At 45.5% G+C, this 20,485-nt stretch overlaps 1 protein-coding gene across 1 annotated transcript in view; it reads right to left on the bottom strand.

Moving 5' to 3' along the window:
* Window positions 1-20,485, bottom strand: part of COL7A1 (collagen type VII alpha 1 chain) — a 782,081-nt gene that overhangs the window by 198,887 nt on the left and 562,709 nt on the right. The window contains exons 82-84 of the mRNA XM_069646196.1: window positions 19,217-19,261; window positions 12,021-12,083; window positions 1,827-1,871 (exon numbers count right to left, since the gene is read on the bottom strand). Coding sequence (XP_069502297.1) covers window positions 1,827-1,871; window positions 12,021-12,083; window positions 19,217-19,261 — 153 coding nt within the window. The remainder of the gene's footprint in view (window positions 1-1,826; window positions 1,872-12,020; window positions 12,084-19,216; window positions 19,262-20,485) is intronic.

Raw genomic sequence — 20,485 nt, 5'->3', positions numbered from 1 at the left:
AAACCATTTTGTCTGTCAATGTGTCAAGCCTGGTGTCAAGTGCACAGGGCCTGCAGCAAGAAAGACTCTACCCCAAGCAGAATGCGGTTTTGACTCACCCAGCTTTGAAATTGCGGTCGACATGTGCTAGAATCCCTCATGGCGCACCCCTTGTTGGCCCTCTGTTTGTGGTGCCCAGCTTTCGGGTAGACCTGCCTCATTGAAGCACCAGTCCTGGATATAGGGTTGGATTAAAGGTAAATGTCTACTGACTCTGTAAGGTTACATTTGGTTGAAATAAAGGAGGTGCTTATGGTAGATGGAGCATTGCATTACTTTAAATGTGATGTTCATGGGACTGTAGGAGATATTTGGGTCTGATTTCATGCCATTTCCTACAGTGAGTGTTAGTTCAAAAGCAATATTTACTACTAGGGTTATTTGGGTAAAACTTAAGGTGCGGTTTACTGCAAGTTCAATTTGATCAGGTTACATTCTACAGTAAATGTGCTATACGATGTGTTAGCGTCAGAGTAGCCTTTAAACTGCAGCTGTAATCTGTAGCGTACATGAAGCTCCTGCAGTTTAGTGGGTCCTGCGAAAACATGGCTGCCAACCTCCTATGAGTTGAGTGATATGAACATTTACACTGTCGGTTATTTAAATTAAATTGAATGTAAAGTTTAGGGTGATAGCGAGCATAAGCGGCACAGACAGTGTGCAAGGTTTTTTTCGGCGGCTGAGATTTAACGTGACATATTTGCTGTCTCGTGCTATCTATGAGTATGGGGGATTTGGGTTGCGTAATGTTTTTTCCAGTTAGTGCAAGGGGTGCATTAGAAAAAGTGGATGCTTATGTTTGGCGTGAGCACTAGTAGAGTGAGGGTCAGGTCACAGGTGAAGTTTGTAGTTAGTTTGAGGGTTAGTTGTGCTAGGAATTCCTTACATGGTTAATGGGAGAGTCATTTGGGCAAGTATTAGTGTAATGATTATTGTGCTCTGCACTTCAGTTGCAGCAAGGGTTTAGATGACTTGTGATGTTTTTGTCTACAGTGAACATCAGTCGTTTTGGAATGAAGGTGATATTTACTCATAGTTAATGTGAAGGCTTTACTAAAATGGATTCATTTCAATATACAAGATGTTATGTATGAAAATAAACACAACTACCGATGAATAAACATCCTCTTTACATTTTGTGTTATTGGGTTGGGTAAGAACAATGAAAAAGATGTTTATACCAAGCCTGAGTGTAGTGGGATTAAAGGATTAGCTGTTTATGTTTAGTATTCGTAAAATTAGAATTAGAGGGAATGTGATGTTCATGGCTGGTGTGAGGGATTAGCCGAAGTAGGACTAGATCAACAAGACTAGTTAGTCATTTGTTTGACTGTAACCTGGATCCTGGGGTTACATTAAAGTAGATTTGTATGGTTAGTAAGATATTTAATTATTGTATACTCAACATGCTCATGTGAGGGTTCTGCTAATTATCTGATCAAATTAACTATTTACAAGAACTCTCTGGCATGATGTTAGATACTCTTTCTTATAAAGTTATTTTTCCTTTAATAATTTATTTATTGGCCATATTATTTTTGCTGTGAGCTATTTCATTAATACCGTTTTTTTGAGAAACATTGTTTTCCTCCAGTATTGCAATTTCCAAACAAGAATCTTAGGAGAAGGCGAAGCGTTTACAGATGATCCCTTTCCACAAGGGGTTCACCACAGACTGTTTGTTTGACAGGGTATAAATAACTATACATTGCTATGTAGCCCCTATGTCTTGCAACAGTGTGATTTCATTGTACCCAGTTCACAATAATCTTCATATCGTCACTCACCGGTTTTCCTTCTGGTCCACCGAGTCCCCTTTCTCCCGGAGGGCCCTAGATAGAACGAAGCAATGAACACACTGTATCAACCGTCCTATTCCAATAATGCAGTCATTGTAATAATAAAACATACAGCACAGCATAAGATGAAAGCACTGGGTCAACACAAGTGGTATTCCAAGCCGCCGTGCTCACTACCAACCTCGGATCCGAGATTATTACAAAAGGGTTGCGAAGGTCCTGGACCTAGTACAAATGGTATTATCTATTTACTGTGTGTTCGTCCGCTACAAACTGTGACGATGAATCGCAAGAGCAAAAGAAAAGAGTACACATTGTTTGTATTGTCACTTCTGGCTTTGCAGACATTAAAAGTATCACAAAGCATTACAACTGCCTGTGTGTGGGGGAGTGAGGGAGAAAACATGATATGTTATTTTCATGTTCTTTAGTTACTCATTAGTGAAGCATACTATATGACCGTGGGGCTTAGGTCTAGACAGTGAGAGATAACCGAAAGTGCAGGGTAAGCTTGTATTCCTGTAATGGATTTACCTGGACTATTTTACGTGTACTAGATTGCTGTGCCTCTGTAGTTCATAGGTGTGACTTCGGGAGCAAACAATTTGGCATTTTAGAATCCTGAAGTTCATCAAATAAGTACTATTGAGGTGGGTGACTATGAGATTTCACAGCAGGCCTACGCCTATGTAGGTCTGAGGCCGGTAAGTCCCATGTCAGGCATGCCAGGGTCTGCCTTTCATCCTTGTGAGGTTAGTAAAATGAGTATCATTGTAAAAAGCAATAAGGGCAGGCAGGCAGGCTCCTCTTCTAGACTATAGGGTGGAGATGGAGTTAGTCATAAACAATGATGTCATCTTTCTTCCCTTTGAATTTGGTTACTGAAGTACCATTGAGGTCACTCATTTTACAATAGAGAAAGTTCATAGCTGGCTGGATTACCTCAAAAAGGCTAGCAGGAATTGGGCTTGTTTATTCACACATCAGCCCTACATGATTCTTCTGGTAACACACGAGTATCATTCAAATTGCTAATAATATAGAAAGGTGAGTGCATGCAGGCAGTTATCTCTAAAATTGATTTTGGGTTTAGTCTTAGTCCATCACATGCTAAACACTCATAATGGGGTCCTTAATCACTCAGACGTTACTGGAATAAGTACCATTTGGATTGTAAATTTCCAATTGTGAGGAGTGCTTCCTGTACCTTCGAAGAACAAATTACTTATCTCTCAGTAATGTTCTTTCTGATGGATGTACCTCCCATGATTCCACATCTATGATATCCTATCCACAGCGCAGTTGTTCTTCGGATTTGTTCCTACACCAACGGGTGAAGGGGGATGCAGGGATCGTTTTCACAATCCCCGTGGACCCTTTCCATTATTTCCTGTTTTGCATTTTTGCTGTGCCTGCTGATCAGCACTGTAAAGGGATTCCTCATCACTGTTTCAGTTTTTAAGAGGTCCCCAGAACAGCTCGTTTTTCACATTTTCCACAGTTACAATGTTCTTGTAGGGTTTGTGCAACCAGTTTCAAAGTGCAAAACCTCTGTGAGAGCTTCTGCCATAAATCCCCTGTGGGAGGGACACTTTCCCTGTGCAGCTCGGAATGGTCCAGGACAATATACGATGCTTGAGCCTTGCAGGTCATCCAACAGGGCTATTGTCTTCCTCTTGTGCATTGTCCCATGTACTATGGCCCTCACACCAACACCTTGCTTCCGGATCACATCTTTTTGGAGAGTGTCGGTCAGCTTCTCTCGAAAGAGCATGATAGATCTGGTACCGCACTCAGAATGCGGCTACAGAATTTGTTCCTATACCAGATAAATTCAAGATGGTTACTCTATCCCATATACTACAAGCCCTTGATCTGCAGGACTGGTTGGTATCACTGGACCTTCAGTATGCCTACTGCCATGTGCCCATTCATCGGAAGCACAGTAAGTATCTGAGGTTTGTGATGGGCCAGCATCACTACCACTCCTGCTGTTCGGTCTATCTTTGACTTCCAGGATTTTCACCAAACTGCTAGCAGGAGGGATAGCATTAATTTCTTTCCCTTCTTGGACAACTGGCTCGTCGAGCTCACTCATCCGATCTAGTGTCAGAGGACCGTCTCTGTACATGCAGTCTGATGCACAGCTTGGGCTTTTCCATGAACTTAAAAAAATCCCAGGTTGTGCCGTCCCAGTCCCTCCATTTATCATGGTGGTGTTGGACACTTGCCTGGGGAGGGGATTCTCGGCCAATGACCGACTTGCAAAAATATCTATGATGGTCTATATCCTACAGTCACAGGGAAAAGTCCCTGCCTCAGCCTTTATGCGTCTACTAGGACTCATGGCCTCCTGCATCCGAGGGGTTCTGGAGGCCCAGTTGCACATAAGATTGCTTCAGTGGCTCCTCCATTGCCAATGTTCGCAATTTCAGGGCCACATGTCAGATCTTGTGTAGGTTTAAACCCAATTGCCTCAAGACCTTGCGTGGTGGACCTGGAGAGACAACTTGCTGAGAGGCGCTTGTTTTGTAAACCCTGGCCCCAAGTGACGGTGGTCACTGATGCATCTCAGACAGGTTGGGGTGCTCACTTATCAGAACTGACAGTGAGCGGACTGTGGTCTCCCTGGAAGTCTTGGGAATCTATCAATTTGCTGGAGTTGTGAGTGATCAGGCTGTCCTAGTTGCCTTCATCCACTCAGTGAAGCGCAGACTGTGCTGATCCTGACAAAACAACACAGTGGCCATGCACTACCTCAATAAACGAGATGAAGTGGGTTCTTTGCCGCTATACAGAGACGCAATGCACTGTGGTTCTGGGCTCCGGAGAACAACGTCTCTCTGACAGTTGCTCATCTTGCTAGAAGAGAAAATGTCACAGCGGATGTCATGAGGCACAAATGTCAGCCTCCCATGAATGGGAGCTCTGCCAGGAAGTTCTAGATGAGATGTTCTCCTTCCGGGGAACTCCTCATGTAGACCTCTTTGCTTCAATCTCCTTTATGCATAACCAGTCATGCAGATCGAGGGCTTATATTATCTGGACTAGTGTAACCATCTTGAATTTATCATTGTGTAGGAACACATTCAGAACACATGCAGATCCAGTATCTGACATAAAAGACGTCCTTCAGAAATAGACAATAGGGGGAATGCTAAGCCTTACCTTGTTCTGAGTGCAGTACCAGCTCTATCATGCTCTTCAAGAGAAGCTGACAAACCTCCTCCAAAAGGATGGGATCCGGAGGCAAGGTGCTGGTGTGAGGGCCATGGCCAAGGGGATGCTGCACGAAAGAAAGACAATAGCCTGTTGGATTTCTTGTAAGGCCCAAGCATCGACGTGGTCTTGGACCATTCCGAGCTGAACAGGGAAAGTCACTGTTCCAAAGGGGATTCATGGCAGGAACTCTCAAAGAGGTTTGCAACTTGTGGCGCTAATGGGACGGTGGCCGCAGCTTCACCAGCTCTGAGGACAACTCTAGATCTTCCCCTCAGGAAGTGGTGCTGGCCCTACAGTTTTTGTGGGACTGCTTGACTTTGACCACGTGGGAAGTAGGAGGCTGAGGGACACAATCTTTGACCACTCACAGCAGAAGCAGCAAGGCTGTGCGTCAGACAGTTTCTATCCATCAAAGGCATTTCCCAAAGCTTAGCCTGGACATCCTGAGCGAAGCCTGACGTCCTCATCCGAGACTGACGACTGACCACTGTACTCATGACCACGGAACTGCCGACACAAACAGCTTAGTTTAGTCCTAACTGCAGATTCTGTAGAGAGGCTTCTCTGCTGTCCTGGACCATAGACTGAAGCCCTTTCTCATTTCCCTTTCAGGGATGTGGTCAGGCACTGCAGACCATAGACCAGAAAAGAATCTCACCAAGGTATGAGAAGCATTCATTTCACAGAGGACAAGGCTTCCTGATGAAAAGACCTTCTTCCCCCAGGCACCCAGCCTCTTACTCTCCCTGTCAGGTGTAAGAGAAGGGAAGGTGGATAATTGCAGGTTCTCATTTGCTCTCAGGGGAGGCTTGTGTGAACAAGGCCAGATCCGCAAGGGCAGGACGTTGCTTCTTAGCCACCTCTCTGTCAACCGCAGGCACAGAGGCGGGCCTTTCCCACACCTCCAGTATGGGAGCCTCCACTGCTACATCTAAGGGTAGCAGGGTTTCTCTTGTGGGGCCTTCATCCAGGAAGTCTGTCAATTCAAACTGAATCTTGGTTCTGAATGGAGCAGAAACCCCAAGAGTATCAGCAACCTTAGCCATCAGTCTCTGCAAAGATGTGTGAGGCTTACCAGAGGCGGGCTCTGCAAGAATGCCCAGCTCAGAGGAGTTGTCCACACCACTGGCCTTCTGTAGATCTGAGATCAGCCTCTGGACGTCTTCACCCTCCTCGTAGAACCCCTCCGGGAAGTCTCTCTCTCTTCTCTGGAGACCAAAGGTTCTAACCCAAAGGGCGCCTGGTCTCCCTCTTCATTAAAGATGTCATACATCTTTGACATGAAGCGTTTCAAAGGAAGAGGAGTATACTCCAGAGAGGCTCTGCTTCCCACAACGCTGATCGACGCCGAGGACGAAGTCCGAGCCAGCGCAGAGACTTCAACATTCAAAGGCAGAGACTTACAGTGCGGGGGACTTTGTCCCTTTTGGGGCCCAGACCGGAGCCCATAGGTATGGGGGAAGGATGCCCAGTGGGTACCATGCCAGTCCCAAAAGACAGGGCGGGACCCGTCGGCACCGGAGAGGAAGCTGCCGGTGCCTTGGCAAAGATATCAAGCATCTTGAGGCGAACATTTTCTGATTCGTCCAGGGTGGAAGATTGGCTCAGAACAGATACCTGAGCCTCCTTCTCTGGGGATTCCCTGCAGCGGTAGCTCTTCTTTTTAAATGAAGAGGAATGGCGGTGTGAGGATCCGCTTGGGGAGTGAGATCTCTTGCGATGCTTCTTCTTATATTTCCCTTTTCCCTTGAACGGGTACAACCTCACCTCGCGCCTTGAAACACTTGTGTATAGGCGCATTATAAATGCCATATCATATATCATATACCTCGGGTCAATGCTCCACACCATGCAACCTCGAACGGGGCCGTACGACTTCACCTTTAGTCTTGTGGACGCAGCTGGAGATCTCTGCCATCCTTTCCCGTAGGGCCTTTGGCTGCATGGACTGGCACGACCCACAATCCTGGATGTTGTGGTCTTCGCCCATGCAGTAAAGACAAATCCTGTGTGGGTGCGATACTGACATCTACAGAAAGGCAATCCGCACAAGGTTTGGAACCTGACCCAGGTGAAGTTTGAGATTCGCCGGCAGTCAAAAAACCAGACAACAAGCTGGAATAAGAATTCCGAACTTGGTCAAGGATGAACATTTTCAAGGTGTCTATTTTAGCAGTGTGAGAGAAAGGGAAAGGCGACTCGTCAGCCCATCCCAGAGATGCTGCTGATCACTGAGCAGAAATGTGTTTACTTTGCAGCCCATTCTAGGAATGCAGAGAGGATGATTGAGTGACATGCCTTCGCTCAGGATGGCTCTCGGCACAAAACAGAGCTTTTTTTCTTAAATTCCTCCTCAGATTCAAATCCGTCCATGGCTGTGCCTCCTCCCTCCCCGTCTCCAGCCTGGGTAATTCAACATAACTTTACTCCCTACCTTGAACACTGCAATTTAAAGCCCTGCTCAATCTGGCTGTTCCCTGCCCCATCACCCCTGCCTTCCACTTCTGCTACCTCCCTTTTTGCTATCTCCCACTGGAAACCTTACCTCATGAGAATGTACATATCTATGTAAGTTATTCATAAAGTGAGATTCTAGCGTGATGATTGTTAGGTAGATTTTCCTTTTTGCGGGAAATCCTCCCCACTGTGTGAGTACCCCAGCATTTTCACTGTATTTATGGACTAATTCTCCAGAGTGAGTGTAAACCTTTTTCCACACTCATTCATTCTTTTATTCTGACCATGGGAACCCTTTATAACTCTTTTTGATACTTTGTAATGGAGTTATGCTTTCCTCCATCTTTTCCGGCATCTACATTGTATTATTGTCGCACACAACGCTTTCTATGCAGTGCTGCTGGGAGGCTCCTTGAGCTTCTCTTTGTATTTCTCCTGGGTGAACACATGTTATCAGGGCAGGGGGATACTTTTTGTCCCACCTTTATTTTATTTTGCAAGATCAGCACACCCCACCTTAAGAGCAGTGCTGAGGGTAAACATTGGCTCCCTTTTTTTTCGCTTTGCCAGTAACATTTAGTTATTGTTCCAAGTTCATCGAATAGGCTGGTGCCGTGTACCTTTTTGCATTACTTTTTGTGCACTTTTACTTCATGCTGTCTTTGCAGCTGCAGTAGGGGTCACAAGGGACACCATCTGCCTAAAATGGTGGGTGGCTGTACTTTTTTAAGCCCTGTTCTTGGGGACTTGGTCTTTCTTGAGCCTTCTTATACCTGCCTTGGTGGGGGAGGTCTTGATGGGTCTTTTGTCTTTGGCGGGCTGCCCTTGGAAAGCCCGCCAAGCCTTTCTGACTGCCTGAAAGGACAGGAAGTGGGGGAGTTGACCGAAACTCCCCTGGTCTTTCTCCTGCCGTAGGCCTGGCTGTAACCAGTTGGTGATGAGAGGCTGGCTGTCACCATTGGGCAGCCATGCTGTTCCCATTGGAATGCGACTCCTCAAGTTTGAATCAATAAATGTCTGGTGATTTGTGGGTTCAAACAGTTTTCCTACATAAAAGACGAAAGTCCTGGAGCTGAAACTATGAGTGGACCACTGGAACGGAAGATTTGAAGAAGAAGAAGAAGAAGAAGGAGGAGGACGTCCGCAGTCACTACCAGCAGCCACCAGAGCCGGCCTGAGTCACCGCTGCAGTCCTGACCTCAACTTCTGTGCATTCTTTGGAATGATGGGCCTAACCAGTCCCATAAAAAAACTTAATTTTGCGCCATCCCTGGAAGAGCAGTGACCTCCACAGCATGAAATTCCTCAATGCCTGGGGACCTGTGACATTCTGCGGTACAACGCCTTCTGAAGCTTGGTTTTATGTGAAACTTGATAGCCATCTTTCTGGACCTCCAGTGGCTGGATCCCACTCCTGAAAGTCCCCTCAGCCAAGACAAGGACCAAGAAAGTGCTCAAACTCCACCGCATGACAACCACCCTTCAACCTAGCCTTGACAATGGCACCAACGAGCCAGTACTGAAAAGATCTGCTCGGCATCCAAATACTCGAGAGCAACCTCCAGATCCATCGGCAGTTCTTCACTTCAGTCGCCAAGGCCAAGAATCCTGAACCGGGGTCTGCTGTCGCCGCTTTGGAGACCCTCCTGCTGCACCAGCTTCTTTACTTACAAGGTACTGTTCAGTCCTGAACTTAGGTGGGGCCTGCTTTGTTGGTCCTGTGCTTCAGTTAAGCCCCCCCCAGGCCTACATTGAGCTACATTGTGGTGGACAACCCAGAATGCATATCTAGCACATATGTAAAGTATGATCAAGTTCCTCTTATGCATCACCCTATTCTTTGGTTAAAATTGAAATGTAATGCAAATAATATCTTTGCCTTTTTTTGTTCAATTTGAAATACAGAAACCTGACTCTTTAAACACTTACCAGGTGTCTCTCTTACTTACTTCCTTATTTTCTTAAAATCCCAACCTCTACCAAACCAATACCACATAGATGTGGCATATGTATGATTGAGCGCAGTCTGTGAGGTTAGCAAGGTCTTAAGCTTGACAACCCATTATGCTCCTTACCAAAGAAACCTAACTGATACTCACCGGTAAACTTGAAGAACTCTTCATAGACTCTGCCTTTTCTCACTCAGCTCTTGGTCACTGGACCTCCAGTCTCCCCTTTGGCTCTGTGAGACTCAGCTAGGATAGGGTTGGACTTCCTAAGAAGTCCCTTGACCTATAGGCATCTTGACCACCAAGGGCTGCGAGGGATGAAGTTCAATGTTCCTTTTTCTTTTTCTACCTCTCCCCTGGTGGCATACTCAATCATCCAGCTCCAAATAGTTTTTGTACTATGACGGTGGACAGGTTTGGGAATGTTTTCATTTTGCCTGGGTGATATTATTGTTTTTGGCTGTATTTTGTTTTGTAGTCTACTGCATCTTGACTTTTAGAGTATTGTATTTATTCTGAATTTGACAGTATTTTGTGCATGTTTTTATTATTTTACTTTTCTGTCACGAAAGGCTTGATCAGTCGAAATTGTAACAAAATCAATCTATCTATCGTAGCTTTGGTCGAGTGAGGCGCATGATACTTCCGTTCCCCAGTCTAAGATCCCGTTGCTTGGGAGTACTGGTGTTGCAATGTTGTTTTCTGTGCCAGTTTCCATGTCGTCCGCAAAGTGTTAGCCTTGAAACATTGTATTCCTGGAACTGCTGTATGTGTTGCGGTTCTCGCGGACCGTCAAATCTAATTTGCCGGATGAATTGCTACCAGTAGCAAAGTACATGCTACCTTTGTTGGTTATACAGCAAGGACTTCCTAAAGGAGAAGCTATTCTTTTTTTATTTTGGAAATGTGAGTCTGGCTAGGGCAAGCTTTAGGCTTTCAATTGTAGAGGTGGTGCCTTTTCATAACTTTACAGATTACTACAAGGGTTTAGGTCAGGGCTTGGACCTCCAAGGCTCGTTGACCCTAGTGGGTGAGTGGCGTGGGTTAGGGACTGGATCCCTACGACTGAGGTCATGTGATCATCACCTCGAATGTTCCTGTTAACAAGTTAAGGTAATCAGGGTTTCCTCCTCATTCCACTCCAGGGTCCAGCATCTACCTGCTCGGGCCGGTACCTGGCCACAGAGACAACACCTTGGTGGTTCTCAGAACCAGGAATGGGGCTTTGTCACACACTCCAAAGCATAACCAAAGAGAAAGAGAGAAGGTTATATTCTGAGATATGGATTAAAAACCCAAAATGTAAGGAAAGGAAGAGAAATAAATCAAGTTAACGACAATGTTCTGGGAGATGGATTACAAGTCTAAAACATAACTAAAATAAGAGGAAGGAAGCAAATGAAACGATGCATTCCGGGAGATGGGGCACGATCCCAACTGCACACAAATGAAGAGAAAGAAAACAGGTGAAGCCCTCCTATCTGGGGATGGACTACAATTCCAAAAGCACGCAAAGTGCTAAAAGGAAGCACTTTATTCTGTGAGACGCAGTTATATCCCAAAATGATATCAAAATTCAGAAAAAGAAAGTATGGACAATTCTACATTTTAGGAGACTGAGTACAGTCCAAAAGTGTGATCAAAGTAAAACAACCGTCATGCTGCATTTTGGGAGATAGAGAAACACTGCATTTGGAGTGACAGATTCCATTCCCAAAGCACAGCCAAAGAGATAGAAAATGTTCAACCCAGTTGCGCCCTATAAAGCATTTCTATTTACTTTTGATTGGTCAGGGACCTGTATTACTTAGATCGGTGGTCTGCAGCCTTTGGATCTACAAATACATGGGGCTACAACTCCCATCAGCTCCAGCCAGCAAAGTCAACCGTGGGGGGTCATGGGAGACGTAGTCCAACACATATGGAGAGTCACAGGTTGCATACCCCTACCTTAAACACAGTCTGGCAGAGGTCCACATCTGGACCACAGCACCTAGAACCCTTCATGGACATCACTCAAATGTAGTGAAAATGCGCGTGCTAACATTTCAGAACTGCTGAAAGCGATAGCATAGCACATATTCCGTCGGGAGCAGCACTCCATCTGATCTTCAACCTCTGAAAATCAGTCCAGCCTGGAACCAACGGCACCCTCACAGCCCAAAGTGCTGACCCTCACTCCTCACAGGATATGTTTCAGATACGTTGTAGCTCTTATTTGAGTGAATTTGGAAATAAAGCTTTTTGGAACTGTGTTGGGTTTTGTTGGTTTATATGGTGGCCTCTGCCACATACAGATGTTTACGACCACAGAAGTACCTCGGGAGGATAGCTCAGGGGCAACGCGATGACGCGAGCAACACAGGTTCGATCCCCGCGTCCGGGCTTAGAAACCTCTGGGTATTAAGCACGTTATAAATAACCAATATAATAATTATAAAAAGAGAACATGCAAATGATAGAAGTAGCGCTATATAAGACCCAGCAACATAAAATAGCATCAGAAAACCTGAATAATAGTAAATGTTTGATTATTAGGGTAAGAACTGCTTACCAAAGCCCCGTCTCGACCTTTATCGCCAGGGTCACCGCGGTCCCCTTTCTGCCCCTCTCCACCCTGTAAGACAAGGAGTTTTCGCAGAGTCACATGTAAGGCACAAAAGAAACACTAACATATAGATGCATTATTCGTGGCAAGTCCACCAAATTATCAGGGATGTACTTGGTCACAACAAACCCTCTCCACGAGAAGCACGTCACGTATTATACTTTACCAGTGTTGTACAGCATATTTTCTGCACCAGATGGTCTCTTTTGGTGCCTGAATTGTTTCCCGTTTAATAAATGTATCATTGTATGCAGGAAATGGTGGACAAAACTTATATCGTGTGCTGTTTTATCTTGGTTTCGGGAGGATAGCTCAGGGGCAACGTGCTCGCCTTGGAAGCAAGACGACACGGAGCAACACAGGTTCGATCCCCGGGTCCGCACTTAGAAACCTCTGGGTATTAAGTGGGTTATAAATAACCTATCATATCATATCATGGTTTTCCAAATTGCAAACATGGCTTCTTCTAAGGGCAGGGATACAAGACAGGGAGAGGGGAGTGCATGCAAAACGATGGGCTCGTTCCTGTATACTGGATAAGAAACACACATTTTTAAAGCAAAAACATAAAAATAATACACACACACACCCATAATTGCTCAACATATAACAAGAAGGAGCAAGAAAGGCCATGTACAGGCAACTAAATGCAAACGTTCATTAACATGTTATTCAATTTACAGTTTCGGGGGGGAGGGGCAACCCCACTGTAACGGAAAAGCTGGAAGCCCAAATGCATGTATTCCAGGAGGTAGCAGTTCTGGAATCCTAATTAAGAATTCTGAGGCATCCTCTGAGTCATTCAGAAAGTGTCAGATGGGGATTAAGGTGTTAGAAGGTTCGAGTTGATCAACTTGGCAGTAAAGCCAGGGGTAGAAAAGTGTCTGCCATGAGGGAGGGCCATCATGTTCCCACAACCATTGTGTGAGGTTTCCTTTGAAATGGTTGTCGTTATAATTGGTTCTTAGGTGGATATGCAGTTTATTTCCGAGAGTGGGGGCACAGATGACCAAAGAGCCTCTCCGTGCCCTAGTTTTCTTGAAGTTGCTGGGGATCATTGTGTTCCCGCCTAAGGATCTCAAAATGCTGGCGGGTTGGTTTGGTAGGTTTTTAGGCAAAGATTAAGCTATTTATGGTATGTGGAGAAGATGTTGCGGTACATGAGCAGGGGTCAAGTTACAAGCTACTAGCCAGCCATGAAAAAGGCACTTGCCATCTCAATTCTACACATACACCGCGACACAGCATTTCTTACTCGCCAGGAGCCAATTAAACCAGTCAATGGCAAGTGGCGAGTGCACATTTTGAGCCCTGCTTAATGAATCGTAGGCTATCACGGAGTCTAGGGGGAGCAGGTTGAGCACTTTTAAGCCTACTGATATATGATTGCATGGGTTCAGGCCTTGGATAATTTTGGCTGGTCTATTTCAATTATTTGCAGGCGATAATGTTTATAGAGCACAGGTTCACCCAATGGGGCATCTTTGCATTGATAACAGATGTTCATGTTTACCCTGAATGGGACGCATTTTATTGAACTGGACAGGATTCGAAACTATGGCTGTGGGGACAACCAACAAATTAATGATTAGACCACTGAGGCATATAGCGTATCTAAGTGGTGGACTTGCTTTGACCCGAGTAGAGGCTATTGCAAAATGCAAGACTTGGGAGGGACATGGCTAGGGTCAAGTCAATTTTCTAGGACATTTCTTTATAGGATATGATTTTCCTTATCACAAGAAGTTGGAAATGGGCTTTTCAAGGTTTTCTTTTTTGTGAAAAGAAGGAATGGACAAAAGATCGCCCCACCACTCCCCCCCCCCATTTTGGCACATTACTTAGATTTGAGGGGAATCCCATGGACTCAGGCCACATAAGAGAGAGGATGGAAGCAAGGGGAGATAGCAAAGAAGAGGCTTTTGGTCCCACTAGGATTGAGGCAGAGGTTGTAGGCCGCTGCCCACTCCTGATTGTTGAGTAAGCATTTGGTGATTGGCGTGTTGCCAGGTGCATTAGTGGGATTGAAGCAGATTTGAATGACATTAGGCCTCATTACGACCCAGGCGGTAAGGGATTACCGGTACCGGTAAGGGCACCGGTACCGGTAATCCCTTACCGCCCAATTCCAAAGTCCCTTTGCGGGTCCTCCCTTAACAGCTGATTTTACCAGCCGTTAAGGACGGAACCCGCAAAGGGACTTTGGATGTAAATACGGTACCGCAATTTGCGGTACCGTAATTACCGCCTACCCCATTCCCATTGATACCTATGGGGGCTCAAATGGAAATGGGGAAGGGCCATGGTGAAAGGGGAATTACCGCCCCCGCAAACCTTGGAATGGGGCGGTAATTCTGCCATTCACCATGGCGGAATCGGTAGTTTACCGGTGGCAACTGTGGTGCAAATAGCGCCATGGTTAACGCCCGGGTCGTAATGAGGCCCATTGGCTTATGGCTGGGAAGTTAATGTGAAGGCTTCAATGAGGGTAACTTTATTGCTCAATGGAGGCAATAAGTAGCCAGTCAGAGAGAGTAGAACCTTCAGGACTCATTTAGTTTGGGAAACATGTTTCATATTAAATGTACATCTCATGTTTCCTAATATGCATAGATGTCCTTGGGTTATGTGAGTAAATAATGGGGGGTGTAAATTGCAAGCAAATGTATGCAACTGACAGAAACAATGAGAACGTTTGGGCGCAGACCCCGATACAAGTCGTGAGCGGGGATTTTGCACATGAACATTATTTCATGTTTTTCCCGGATTTTAAAAAATTACATTTTTCAGGAAAATCTAGTACAAACAACACCTGGAATTCTTTCCTAACATTTATCCAAGTACATTATTGACTGCCTGGCGTTTGGATTTCTGGCACCTTTTTGACCCAAGTGGTCAAGAGCTGTAGCGTAAAAATGGATTCTCATGTAACTCTTACCGGCAGATCTCTTCAGTTCCCCAAGCAGGTTTATTCCATTTAAAGAAATTGAGCAACATTCGTGATTATTGGAACCTCTGTGGTCAAGTTACACTTGTAAACACTTGTCTCTTTGCATGATTGGATTATTGTAGCGTGTCTTTTGCTGGGTTAGCAATGACAGCAATACATTGTCTGCAAAGTTTGCAAAATGCAGCTGTTCGAAAGCTGCTAGGGCTGGGAACATTTGATCTCGTATCGCGAGCTTTGAGAACCTGGTTCTGGTGGCAGAAGAGAAAAGAAATGCCCACGAAGTGGCTTGCATTGTGTTCACAGCCATACATTCTGAACACCCTCATTTTCCAAAAGTAAGCGGTGGCTGCGCAAGCCTGGGCAAAGCTCACATGCTGCTAACACCTTGCTGTTAAACCCCCTATCATTTAAACAAATCTAAATTAGGTGCCGTTCGTTTGTGGCACAGACACTGGGATATAGAACAAATCTCCATTTGTAATTAGGTTTTCATAGAATTTACTGACTCTTAGAAAAAAAAATCAAAACCTTCCAACTTGACTAACACTTATGACCCATTTCTTCTGTTTTGCAGCTCAGTTGACTAGCGCTGGCAGCTAACTATAAACACGGTTACCCGCTATGTGCATTTCTTCTGTGCCAAGATACCTATATGGGGATGGTTTGCCTTACAAGTTCATATAAATATAAATATGCAGAGTCCTTTACTAACATGAACACCTGGAGCATTTCGTGTGCATCGAACCTACTTTGTCATTTCCTAGCTCCATTACTTTCCCATAGTAATTTCCTCGGTATTGCATGGGCAATGCCCACCTTTTCATATGTGTAGGTTATGCATGGGTAATGAGTTAGGTGCGTGCCTAGCCCACCTGTGTGCAATCTGCAGTCATAGGTGTGTATCCACGGCAGAGCAGACTCAGCCATATAATATCCTTCATATGTGGATAAACTGAGGGCCATTAATTGGGGCAACAACACAAGTAACTATTCCAGCACTTTGGGCCTCATCACGAGTTGGGCGGTACACCAGCTGTAATACCGGCCAACTGTAATAGAGTTAGCACCCGTTGGTCCGGCAGTATTATTGCTGGTCCAGGGGTTGGGTGCTAACAGTAAATCCCCATTCCCCATTGGGTCCATTGGCTCCAATAGGGCAATTTTTGTGGTAATGCCGCACGCTAATAAACCGGTGGTAATACTGCTGAAAACAAGACGCTAAATGGGATGTTCACCTCCAGAAAAAAGCTGGTAGTAAAACAGACGATTTAGCGCCCAACTCGTGATAGGGCCAGCCCTTAAATGCAGCGGTATTGCCGTTACCACCACATTTAAGGGCTACAGCCCAACTCGTGATGAGGCCCTTAGAAGCAGGAGGACTCCAGCATGAAACGATACATAAAAACCTAACATCATTATCATTATTATTATTATTAATAAGTATAAGGGATTCACATTAAGGCATCTAATTTGCAGGTTACCAGACATTTCGTCGAAAACAAATGGTCGACAGGACATTTGGTCGAAACCATTTGGTCGAAAACCAAATGGTCGAATGTTTTATTTTTTTTATTTTCACTTTTTTTTTTCTTTGTTGGGTTCCCCACAACCCCCTTTTTTTCTAAAAAACCCTTTTTTCCCTAAACTAAAACCTAAAAAATATATATATAAATAAAAAAAAAATTCGACCATTTGGTTTTCGACCAAATTCCGTGGACCAAATGACTTTCGACGAAATGTCTTCAGACGAAATGTCCGGACACCTAATTTGCAATCCTACTTTCTGAATAAAGTGCAACTTGCTTATCTTTAGCAGATGTAAATACTTTTTAGAATACATTTTCCTTTGGTGAATTGTCCTCTAAAGTCCTAATTCAGCATCAGTGATGTGTAGTTGGTCCTGGTGTATATATGGTTAACAGATATTCGAGCTGCACTGCTGGTGCATGCATGTGCTATCGAAGAGGACCAGGTGTTGTCCCACAGACAGTGAAGAAGAGTTATTCACATGAGTGGCCCCACTGAATCCAGCAGTGAGTACATGATCAGGAACAGAACTCAGAGCCCCTGAAAAGAACACAACAGCCAAACATTCAGGAGTGAATAACAAGCTTCCAGGTTTAGTTGTGACATCAGTGACGGCAGATGCAGAGAGAGAAATGAAGCAACAGAGTGGCAAAGCATGGAGCAACGCACATACTTATTTAGGCCCCAAGCTATGCGAGGCAGCCTCTAAGCACTTCAGTTAAGCTCTGGTAGGGAGGCATGATTTTCCCATGATCACATGGTGGTTCGCGTGTAAATGCCTTGGGGACACATAACATGGCCTCTGCTCATGTTCCAATAATATGGTGACATTAGGTTTCTTTTTGGAGTATGTCTAGGCAGAATGTTATGCCTGGGAATGGAAACAGCAGAAACTGACCTAATGTCCTTTCTGCTTCATCTACAGCAAAATGATTGAAACGTTCATTATGTGTTCTTTTGCATAATAGTTTCACCCAATTCTGTATAGCACTTCACTAATGTAGGATAAAAGAAACAGCCAAGCGCCTTCATTCGTGGCCAGAATGTGGAGGATTGTCTGCAATTGCACCTTAGGGCATGTGCAGATGCAATGTATGCAGGTTCTTATTTGCATATGGTCTTTTCCATTTCTATAATGGCTTGGCAAGCGAAGAACGATGGTCTGGAGCGTTGCCCACATGCCAGACGTTAAGATTAATTCTAATCCTTCCACCATCACCTCTTTTTTGTTGTGTTTTTCTGTAGTCACTCTGAGTGGGACATGTATGCCCAGACGTGGGTCTTGTGCCTGCTGGGCCTAGAGACCCAAGCTACTCCTCAACGATGAGGCCCAACAAGGCTGAAACATGTTTGGGGATGCTTGAGGTCTCGTGCAGAAGGGATGTGACCTAGCAGTTCTGGCTGGCCTGCTCCTTTTGGGGTGGGGCAAAGCCTGATTTGCATATGGTGTTTCCCTTTTTGAAATGGCTTGGCAGGCGATGGTCTGGAGGGTTGCCCAGAGCAATGCCAGAGGTTAAGATTTATTCTAAACCTTCCAGCCATCACCTCTTTTGTTTTGCTATAGTCACCCCGAGTGGGACCGGTATGCACAGACATGGGTTCCGTGCCTGCTGGGCCTAGAGACCCAAGCTACTCCTCACTGATGAGGCCAAACAAGGCTGAAACATGTTTGGGGATGCTTGTCTCATGCAGAAGGGATGTGACCCGGCAGTTTGGGATAGACTGCCCCTTTTGGGGTGGGGCCAAGCCTGATTTGCATATGGTCTTTCTGCTTTTGTAATGGCTTGGCAGCCGAAGAACGATGGTCTGGAGGGCTGCCCAGAGCAATGCCAGTGGTTAAGATTCATTCTAAACCTTCCAGCCATCACCTCTTTGTTTGTTGCTTTGTCACCCCGAGTGGGACGGGTATGCCCAGACGTGGGTCCCGTGCCTGCTGGGCCTAGAGACCCAAGCTACTCCTCACTGATGAGGCCCAACAAGGCCGAAACATGTTTGGGGATGCTTGTGGTCTCGTGCAGAAGGGATATGACCTAGCAGTTCAGGCTGGACTGCCCCTTTTGGGGTGGGGCCAAGCCTGATTTGCATATGGCCTTTCCCCTTCTGTAATGGCTTGGCAGCCGAAGAATGATGGTCTGGAGGGTTGCCCAGAGCAATGCCAGAGGTTAGGATTCATTCAAAAGCTTCCAGCCATCACCTCTTTTGTTTTGCTTGTGGGTCCTGCACATGCACAGACACTTCGATCTTTAGGGAATTCTCATAATCCTTCCCATTCCATCCGGAAAACAATCCTCTTTCTGTCATTCCCTACCAGTATGCCCCATAATACTGTAGGCGCTAGGGTGCACTACAAATTCCATATCCATTTAAATATCCCACACAATGGCTTTTGGACAAGTCACTCTTTAGGGGTTGGATCTTTAGGTGGCATTTTCCACTGCCACCTTGGCTGATCTTGGGCAAATCATATCCTTGGCTACCGATGAATAACAGATGTTTGTTTTCCCCAAGTGAAGAATGTAAGAATTATAGGTCTAACTACAAGCCTTTGAAATGTACAAGAAGAAGTATGTGCAAAAAAGGGAGCACGGAACAGCCCAAGAGATGGCTTCCTATTGGCCACAGACAGAAGGCAAAGGGTGTGCCAAAGGACTTACTATACTCAGACCTTATCTCCTTTGGAACCTCTTTCTCCATCTGCTCCAGAGTCGCCCTGCACAGGAAGAAGAAGAAAAGACAGTGAGCTTTGGAGCCTAGGACAGGAAGTAGGGTGAGCACACATGACAGTAGGTTAGGCTGTAGCATTGGTTGTATCGCCAGTTATCCATTTGTGTTGATGATGGGTCCTACGTCAGGCCATTGTCACAGCAGATGGCCCCCCAATTATCCCCTTACCTCTGTCATCACATGGATACATAATGGCAGCACAATTGGGCTACATGTTCTGGCATGCACTCTGCCTCAGCCAGTAGCAATTAATTCACAGGAGTAAATATCCCAGAATGCACTTTGTCTCACTCACCGTAGACCTGGTTCTCACAGGGGTGCATGGCTCAGAATGCACTCCACCTTACTCAATTCAAACCTCACTTCCACAGGGCTGACTACATGCCTCTAAGTATGCTGCTACTCAGTACAGAGGCAACCACAAGTTCCAGAATTCACTGCGCCTCACTCGAAATATATGCTCAAAAAAGTCTATATTATAGCGTTAAGCACCCGTTCCAAGGTCTGGAATGGGTGTTAACGGCCCGGGGCTTGAGTTAAAAGGCCAGGCTCTTCTATTTCTGCCACCGAAGAAATGAAGTAAGGGGGTGGGGAAGTGGTGGGTGCTGTGGTCGAAGTGTACGAAAAGAAGTAGTGGCCTGCACCGCTCCCAACTGACCCCATCGCCGCGCTCCTCCCATGCACAATAAAAACCCCAAAACACATGTGCCTGCTCTTTAAGGAAACGTCCTGTGCAGTGCACTGAAAGTGCAAGTTCCAACCTCTTCCTACACTTTTATTTTAAAACGAAACCGTTTCGGAACGGTTTATTTTTAAAATAAAAGTATAGGAACGGTAAAACGTAATTAAAAGAAGTAGAGGAGCACCGTTCCCGACAGCTCCCGCCCACTTCGACTACTGGGTGGGGAGGAACGGGAAAATAAAAGATAAAGTAGGGTGGGGGGAAGATGGCGGTTGTGGGAGAGGGAAGCAGCCTTCAATACAGTAATCCCAGTTCTCATGACTCACTCAAGACACAAGCCCCATGCCCAGAATACATGCTCCCTCAATCAGCACAGAGGTTCCAACAGGGCCACATTCTTCCGATGCAGGCTATCTCATGTCTCACAGATGTCCCTACAGGAGTACATTCCCAGGAATGTACTCTACATCCTGCTGCAGATATACTCCACATCCCTACAGGAGTACATTCCCAGGAATGTACTCTACA

Source organism: Ambystoma mexicanum, chromosome 2p (assembly GCF_040938575.1).
Source record: "Ambystoma mexicanum isolate Mex_15411 chromosome 2p, UKY_AmexF1_1, whole genome shotgun sequence".
NCBI classification, from domain to species: domain Eukaryota; kingdom Metazoa; phylum Chordata; class Amphibia; order Caudata; family Ambystomatidae; genus Ambystoma; species Ambystoma mexicanum.
This window is presented reverse-complemented; position numbering and strand designations above follow the sequence as displayed.